At 36.9% G+C, this 9,427-nt stretch overlaps 1 protein-coding gene across 1 annotated transcript; it reads right to left on the reverse strand.

Annotated features, from left to right (window-relative positions):
* Window positions 1-3,862: 3,862 nt before the first annotated feature.
* LOC140343733 (uncharacterized) lies at window positions 3,863-7,516 on the reverse strand. The gene is made up of 3 exons (XM_072430599.1): window positions 7,423-7,516; window positions 4,181-5,029; window positions 3,863-3,957 (listed from the first exon to the last, which is right to left on the reverse strand). The coding sequence occupies exons 1-3, from the start codon at window positions 7,469-7,471 to the stop codon at window positions 3,863-3,865; spliced, it is 993 nt and encodes a 330-aa protein (XP_072286700.1). The 5' UTR covers window positions 7,472-7,516.
* Between the last annotated feature and the right edge of the window lie 1,911 nt (window positions 7,517-9,427).

Below are 9,427 nucleotides of genomic sequence, written 5' to 3' on the forward strand. Positions count from 1 at the left end.
ATAGGTTGGTTAACACTCGTCCCTTACATTACTGTATTGGAAAGCTCTATCTGACTATTTATCACATTTCACCATACTGGACCTGTTCCACTTGGTGAGATCAGTAAGCAGAGCTGGTGTTGTAGCAAAGTTAGGCACAAACCACTATTGTAGTCCCTAAAAAGTCTCTAACATGAAACAATTAAAAGTTGTCCCAACTTTTACTTGCTTCACCCTTCCAACATTCAACTTTACGTTAATTTAATTGGCATTTAAGATTCAGCAACTGTGTCCATTCACTACCCAGGTAGCGGGTATTGTCAGATTCCTCTGACATAGGGAACAACCATACTCCACAAGTTCAGGCAAAAAATTTAGGATCATTTGCATGTTTAGGTTTTTAAAGGCACTCATCCCTAAAGGAGACACACTCAGTAGAAATGGAAGGCTGACAATACATAAGCATCTGTAGCAGGGAATGGTAATTATATGATATTGGAGTTGGTCTGAATGTTTATATACATAGGTCCAAAGGTTGAAAAAACAAAACAGAGATGTGCGTTGAGAAACTTAGAACTGCAAGGAAGAGGCCGCATGGAAGAAAAGGAGGTCAGGTATATGATTTTTTTGTAAGTATTCCCTTGTATTTTCTATCTACTGTGCAACATTTGTTATTTGATATGTGTAACCCTGACCAACTGAGACTTTTCCGAACCTAATTTCCTGTTTTCGGCGCTTACTTTTTTTGCATACCCAGTTCAAATAAAAGTTCTGCTCAATGGCTCCCAGAGTTTAGCCCTGTATGCCTTTGTACATGCATTGAAGTTATTTTACTCAGCTCAAAGCTCTCCAAAACATACAATTCCAAGATAAATGGAGCCTTTATATCATCCAGAGTACCAGGAAGTAATTTGATTTTCCTTGTTTAGAAGAATTATTGCATGGTGTGAAAGTAGAGTGTTATCAGGTAGCTCGTGTTTAGACTGGTGATATTGTCCTGGATGTGGCAATGTCAAGAAAAGGATATATCAAAGTAACTAAAAGCACTCATAGACATTTGGTGATGTTTTTTCCTTGTTTCTTTACACAGTTTGTGCATCCCCAATTTAATCTAATGATACCTATAGTGACTTAAAGTGACATTTCAGTATTTTGGACATTCTAGAAAGTCAAAATGATGAAAATTTCACACACCACTGTTGATTTATACATGGGACCCATGTTTTTTTTATTTTTTGTATTGGAATTTCAAAAAGAGTTTATTACAACAAATATGGATGAGTACAAAGATAAAAAGGGACAGGGTTATAAATGAAAAAAGGTTACCAAAAAAACAAAATAAACAGAAAAACAGAACCAAAAAACTTAGTGGCTCAGAGTAAGAAAACATCAAGAACTAAGACTCATCAGGCCAACCGGTGGTCTGTGGACAGATTTTGGTGGTTCATACTCTGACCAATGCACCTTTGAGCAGGGTCAGGAGAATAACCCCGCTGGAGGGTGCACCAGCCAGAGCCGTGGACCATGTCCCCCGTACATATCACAGGCTCAGGAAAGTGGGCAAGTTGTGTCACTGGACACAATGCGCCCACTCTTCCATCACAGGTTTAGATCTGTGATCTGAGAGTGGGTGGGTTCTGGCATCATGATGTCACACAAAGAGAGAGACATTGGCACCTGGTAGGAGTGTAAAGAGAAGGTAAGATGATTACCATGCCATGTCCTTCTAAACTTTACTGAGGAAGTACCAAGTAGTATATATAAATGCATTCAGTGGCTTGGGATTTAATGAGTGAGTGTCTGATAGTTATTGGACTCCACTCATGGATGCATGCGCAATAGATTGCGTTTGATTTTAACCTAGGTGCCAGGGTGCGTGTTTTTATTGCTCTCCTGCATTGACTAGGTAACTATTTCACAAAATGTGCCAAAATCAAATAAAATTATCCCAAACTCCAGAAATGCATAGCCTTTGGCTAAGCTTGTCTTAAAAAATTGCAAAATTGCAGTGCAATTTTTTTGCAAATTCAGTGGTGTCATATTGATTAATGAAGAAATATTTTTGTTACTAATCATCACCACAACGGTTACTCTTTTTTTTAAAAGTCCTTTATTTTTATTATTTGACTGAATTGGAATGTGACAGGGAGCCAGTTAGTAAAGTACACAACAATTAGCATTAACCTTGGTTGGTGCCATTCTCTACATCAATATACTGTGAATAAAGAGCGTCCCAGATGACTCCACGCATTCATAGCATGTGTTCAGTCATCAAGTTAATTGGCACATAATGATACCAATAAAAAGTGTAAGACAGTAAATACAAGAAAGAACTACAGAGCTTCTAAATATGGATCAAAGTATATGTCAGATTTGAATATGGTCTTTTAGATTTAAATCACAGAAAGTGCTGAGTTGGTATCATCATACAAGCCTTTTTGAGAGCAGCCATTGTTTGAAATAGTCCAATGTGCTGGATATTAGACAATTCATTTGGTGGTTCCATGAAAAAAGAATGTGGATTTGTCACTCATGTTGAATTCTTACTGCCATGCGGACACTGGAGAATCAGAGAAGAAGACCTTGAAGCAGAATGAGGAGCAATACTGCCTTAGTTGATCCGTGATCTAATGAAAAAAATAATGCACAAATTAGGTTTTGTATATATTTTTCCAGGAGCAGAATTTAAATAGAAAGACATGTTCAGTATGAGCTCAACCTAAACCATTGTTTTAAGTTATTTTAATGTTTGTTATTTTTAGTTTTGCATAGTACAAAGCAAGTTCATCCTCTGTTTGTGATATAACCATTGTCAATGGTTATCACTGTCAAGGAGGTAATTCCCTCACTGACTACTGTATACCAGTAAGTGTGACTGGCATCCCTATTCCAAGACCAACTCAGGTTTGCAGGATCAACACTTACTATACTATACTATACTCATCACATTTTATACTTTCAACCTGTGTATGGAGACATATGTATATGTTGCATGGTTATTCTCAGTAGTTTTTCTTTCTTACAATTTAGTAAAATACCAAACCCCTAAGCGGCTGCTACCACCATTAAAAGGAATTAAAAGTGAGGTTGTCTTTAGGTGTTCTTTAAACTCCATGGTAGATTCTGCTTCTACGATATTGATTCTAGCATCTGGCAGTGGGATGATCCTTTTGTCTTATTTTTCTCTTTAAGCAAACAACTATGTAACTCGTGATGATCTCTGTGGACAACAAGCAATATACATGTACGGGGTCGCAGGTCTGTGATTACATGTGATTGAGAAGCAGCAACCACTCCAAATCACAGCTCTCTGTCTAAACCAAGTCTAAGTCATAGATTTGGGCCAAGCACATTGTAAACATCCGGACTTACATGGGCATTCGGCAGTGTTCTCTAATGTTTTCTGGATGCTACACACATTCGCATTTTGATTTCCCCCACCAGCCTTCCACCAAGGGGGAATAGCCAAAGCTATATATAAGCAGATAAAGGAGAAAGGTAGGAGAGGTTCCTAAATCCCAGGTGTTCCTCAAGCCTAGCAGACACAGCTTGTCCACTTCACAAAATGTATCTTATTTATATAAACATGCACTACAATGCCAATGTTACTTACAAGTACTGGAGGATGCAATGATGTTCTGCGGTCCATGCTGCGGTGTATGCTGTGGTTCATTCTGTGGTTCATGCTGGGGTTCATGCTGGGGTTCATGTTGCGTTATATTCTGTGGTTCATGCTGGGGTTCATGCTGGGGTCCATGCTGGGGTTCATGCTGGGGTTCATGCTGTGTTCTATTCTGTGGTTCATGCTTAGGTTCATGCTGGGGTTCATGTTGCGTTATATTCTGTGGTTCATGCTGTGGTTCATGCTGGGGTTCATGTTGCGTTATATTCTGTGGTTCATGCTGGGGTTCATGCTGTGTTCTATTCTGTGGTTCATGCTGAGGTTCATGCTGGGGTTCATGCTGGGGTTCAGTCTGACTGCATATCATGGTGGTAGTTTGTAGGTGAATAGAAGCTGTTGTAGTGTTATGACTGAGATTTATATTAGGAAAGCTATTAGCTCTATGATAAACAAAATTTAAATATACATTTTCGCCACCTGAGAAATATATGGGGGTTACGCTTATGCCACCAAGCAGATTTATGTTCAGCCATACAGGCTGGTCAGTAATGTTGAGGGAGTAAGTGAAGATATTCTCACCTTCCACCCATGCTTCCAGCTGCAAAGTTAGAACAGGCCCAGGCAATGTACAGGGATTTAAATTGGCATTGCCCCCACAGTAATCTGTTGTTTTAATCGGGATTAGAAGGGGATGCAATTCTGACGTATCAATAATTGGTGAAGCAATCTCAATGTTTCCCCTCTGAATCATTGGTACAACAACCATAATTTTCAGATCAATGTTACCCGGTTCTACACTTACAGCTAGGTCAAGATTTCTTGTTTCCTCAACATTTTCCTGGCTGCTATAGAAGGACTCCGGAATCTGCTGTACCAGAGTCTGTTTGCATGGCGCGCTGGCAACTTGAAGATAAACAGAAGCTACTGAAGAGTTATAGCTGTAGTATATGTAAGGGATGGCATAAGCCTCACTATAATCAAAGTTAATAAACACAACTGTCTCTTCATATTGAGTGAAATATATGGGGGTGATACTAAAGCCCCCAAACAGATCTATGTTCAGCCAAAGAGTCTGTAAAGTAAGGTTGACGGAGTAAGTGTAGGTCGTCTCATCATTCACCACCGCATACAGCAACACAGACAGTTCAGGCGCAGATGTACAGACATTCGTGTCAATAATGTCTCCACAATACGTCTCGTTTTTCACAGATATAACCTTAATAAGGTAGGGATACAGTTCTCTCATAAAGCTCATTGCTGATGTAATCTCTGTGACTCCAATCTGAGAGTTTGGTACAAGTATTTGAATGTTCAGGTCGATCATCCCTGGTTCCTCAATGAGAATCTGGTCATGTTTTCCTGTTTTATCTGCAAGGTTTATGCTGGATAGTTCCTTAAAGATGGAGCTGCAGTATGCCGTCCTGACTGCTGAGAAATAGATGGACCAAAAATTGTTAGCATCAACCAATCCACATTTTACACTTTAAAGCATATGTATAGGGGAAAAGAAAAAAAAGCCCAAAAATCTGCCATAAGTTCACATGTATGCATGGTTTGTCTCCTAAAATGCTGCAGGTAGGGAATAATACCTGTAGGTTTGCCAGAAATCAAATGAGCTCCTAATTTTATGTTTAAGCTGAAAACACAACCGGCGTGATTTATCGAAGCACCCCAAGACTAGACTATCATGGGTGATCCAGCAAACCTGCAAATTATCTGGTCCAGAATTAACAACATTTGCCTATTTAAACCAAATGATTTTTATGAAATTCATTCCTGATTTGCTAGATCACCCAGGTTCTCCTATTATAGTATATCGACTGCAGTCTGGAAAGCTTTAATCAAGTCCAATGCCTTTGCAGTACAGAATTCCAAGGCAGTGTTGTTGCTACCCTTGCCAGTTTACCTACCTGCTCTGTAATTCCATAACATAGGCATGGGTAATAATACAGATTGGGATTTTAGTACTGGAGAGGCAACACGCAGAGGAAATTAGGAGCTCATTGATTTTCTAAAAAGAAAATCAACATATTTTTTTTTTTCATTTTAAATTAGTATATCATTGGAAATGATTCCTGTTATATAAAAAAATGTACTTTAATCTGTTGTTTGGGTCCACTTATACTTGTATGCCTAAATTCCACTATTGCTAAAACATACAATAAGGTCAGTACATCATTAGAAATGATTCCTGTATTATAAAAAATGTACTTTAATCTGTTGTTTGGGTCCACTTATACTGGTTTGCCTAAATTCCACTATTGCTAAAACATACAATAAGGTCAGCATTGTTCTCAACAGTGTATTAATATTTCTTGCCATTTTCACTTGTGTTTGCATCTTTTTGCAACAGTAACACACATTAAAAAAACACCATTTTGCATTTGCAAATATCTTTGCCATCATCTTTTTTTTTTTCAAGAAATGTCTTTGTAACGTCATTTAAATGGGGCAAAAATATAGAATAAAATGTATTTGTATGTATGTATGTATTTGGTAAAATGTTTTTACCAAATAAGTACATTTTTAATTAAAAAAATGCATCCAATTTTATTTATTGTTTTGTTTATATATTGTATCTAATTAAAAGAAAAAAGTAAAGGCAAAAAGCTGTTTGTCCCCCAAAACACAATGTGGTCTATTTATAAAGCTATAAACCTGATCTTCAGTAAAACATTCTCCATGTGTTTCAATGGCAGTAATTGGTTCTCCACCAAGGAATGTTTAAGGGAATGCTAGGTTCACTGCTGTAAATAGACCAGTGTGTGTAACTTTTTGTTTTCTTCAGCAATGGCACAGTTATAGCCAAATGAAAAGGCTTGTAATAGAAATGTAAAAATACCTACCATCAAATAACATAGATTCATTTTTTTCATGAATACATATACTTAAGAACAAAACATTTACATATAGATTGAAAATTCATTAAATTTTTTCATTTAGATGTCATGGGGGCATTAGAATATGACCAAAGGTACTGATGAAGCACTTGTTGGTCTTGACAATGTGGGCAATGTAAGAAACCCTGGCAGATCTGGGTAGAACTTCATGATTTGAACATGGTTATCTATAATGTCCAGCCTGGAGAAAACCGCAGTTAAAAGTTGAGTTGAATTGCTGTATTGAATATTTGTGCATATCCCGTGAAAAGAAAGTTTTAAAGTTTTAAAAGTATATATTCATGAAAAAATCAATTGTGATTTTATGATCTATCTTACTTGATAGTTTAAATCCCCATACAATATATTAATAATAATTTCTTTAAACTCCATACCTATACTGTATTATATCTTATAATACATTATTTTTGCACCTTTATCCTGATCCTTTGGTGTCCAGAATGGATGCATTTGTTCAATGAGCTACAACTAGAACAATCACTGGGCTCTATTTATAAACCAGGGAATATGACATTTCCCTCAAACATTCCCTGATAGACAAATAATTACTGCAATTGAAACACATAGACCCAGATAATTTTTCACTAGGGAATTTTTGAGGGAATGTCTAATTCCCTATTTTTTATTAACAAAGCCTGTTGTGTTGCATTTTCAAGCACTAAGATAGATTTCTAAATCTGTTCTAACATTGTCACCCCATTTAATTATAATTAATTATAATATTATATAAAAAAAATAAATCTTCAAAATACATTGATAAAATTATTTTCATGTCTATGTTTAAGAGACAAAGAAAATATCTAACATATCAAAAATATCAACAACAAAAAAGTTCATGTTTATCAAAAAAAATTGTTCATAAATATTTGTAACTAACTAAATTATTTTCTTTTTTAATGCACATATTGAATACCGACTTACCAAACATCCACAGAGTTAAAAGAATGAAGATTTTCATTCCATGTTCCATTTCTACAAAGTCCTATCCTTTATTAAATACTAACACAGCTCTGAGATTGATGGCTAACTCTGATGTCTGGCCAATTCTTCGACAGATTTATAAAGGAGAATTCTTATCAGTAATAGGAAATACAACACACCTGTGATAAGATGTGTGAATATACAAGGTATTATATTGTTTGGGAAAGTACAGGCAATCAGATTTTGGTAGATTTAGTAAATCATTGCTGACCTGGTTCTAAAATGACAGCATATCCGGTGTTCTGATCCTCTGAATTGAATATGTCGGCCAGTGTCCACTTGGTGATGCCCGGCCTGCATCTGCGTCCCATTGGAGATGCCCCACATCTGCGTCCCCTGGCCTTGTATCCCAGCATGTGAACGTGGGGGACGCGAGGCTAGGGGATACAGATTCCTGGCTTGCATGAGTCGTGTGGGCCGCCGGCATCCGTCCCTTGGGGGACGGGTCTGGTGGGAAATTTAAAATTAGAAGTATTTTTAAACATCAAATGTACCAATATGACATTTAAAAATACTAAATTATTCATACCGCCAGGGAGGTTAATCACAGAAGAAAACTGGGGATGGCTTTGGCTGTGTGCTTTTAAAAATATGGAATTCTTGACCCTACACCTCTTTAACAATGACAACTCCAGGCTCCTCCTGGTCCCCAGCCACTATTATCTACATCTCGACTTTATTACTTAATTACATAGTAGGTTAGGTTGCAAAAAGACATAAGTCCATTATTGTCATTCTTCGGCAGTGATGTGGCCACTAATGGTGTAAATGGTGCACATGTACATATTTTTTTTGCTGTACACCCAGAAAGTTGAGATGGTCAATTATCTGTTGAAAAAATTACTTTTTTTTGCAAAATACATGCACAACTTTTTGATTTGGGCTCAATTTCAAATTAGTGCAATTTAAACGTTATTTATATAAAATGCTAATTTTCTCATTGGCCATTTCCCATTAAAATTCAAGTCTCATTGACTTTTCCTACACCTGAGCTGTATATTCATTGTGGATCAGGGCTTTGGAGGCATTAATCAGAACACCAAGGCAAGCTGTATATCACAGAACTAAATCAGCAATGGTAGCTTACATAATCTCCTGGTGAAGGTCCACCTATTGCCTATATGATAAAAAATGTTGTAACTATGTACTGATCTGTAGCTTTCTATAGAATCATTATTTAAGTAAGAAGCACTCAATTGGTGTCTTCAACAGAAATTATTACACTTTGCAGATAATAGCAATCGATTGCAAATGTTTGGTAATGCATAGCCAAGGCTGTAACCAGGTCCAATGCAACTCAAGACTGGCTGAGGTCCAGTCATCCAGTTCCCATACATCTGAACAGCACCAACAAATCGACCAAAACTATTTCAGGAGATTGGGCTTTCCTGGAATTCAATGAAGGACCAAAGACCAAAGGAGGAAGTAGAGCAGCGGAAATTTCTTAGTAATCTTGTGTAATTTTTCCTCATTGTAGACTGTGTTCTGTCTGTGTTAGGATAATGATAGTATGCTGTGTTGTTCTACACATGAAATGCCCTTTATCTTGGTGAAGAACAAATTCTGTTATACAACTCCAACAAGGAAAGTCTTTTAAATGTTTGTAGATAAAAATTAGGAAATGTAACCTTTATAAATCACTGTTAAAACTTGTATGTCTAATTAATAATGATATAAATGCGTTATATATTATAATCATAGAGGTAGCTAACACTGGTCCTTTACAATACTCTCTTGGAAATCTCTCTCTGACTATTTATTACATTTCACCATACTTGTTTCATTTGGTGAGATCAGTAAGGAGAGCTGCCGTTGCATCAAACCACTATTGTAAGTCCCCAAAAAGTCATTTACACGTTTTTAATATGTGCTTGGGTCAACTTTTAGTTGCTTCACCCTTGTCTATCAATGGCATTATGACCATCTACCCCAGTGTTTCTCAACC

This window comes from Pyxicephalus adspersus, chromosome Z, assembly GCF_032062135.1.
Source record: "Pyxicephalus adspersus chromosome Z, UCB_Pads_2.0, whole genome shotgun sequence".
Classification (NCBI taxonomy): Eukaryota; Metazoa; Chordata; class Amphibia; order Anura; family Pyxicephalidae; genus Pyxicephalus; species Pyxicephalus adspersus.

Bases quoted from the DNA above. Each gene is read 5' to 3' on its own strand.
- LOC140343733 (XM_072430599.1), bottom strand. From the start codon at position 7,471: ATGGAACATGGAATGAAAATCTTCATTCTTTTAACTCTGTGGATGTTT. The intron at 5,030-7,422 runs GTAAGTCGGTAT...TCTATTTCTCAG, and splicing joins TTTAACTCTGTGGATGTTTG to CAGTCAGGACGGCATACTGC. The intron at 3,958-4,180 runs GTGAGAATATCT...CATGATATGCAG, and splicing joins GCTGGAAGCATGGGTGGAAG to TCAGACTGAACCCCAGCATG.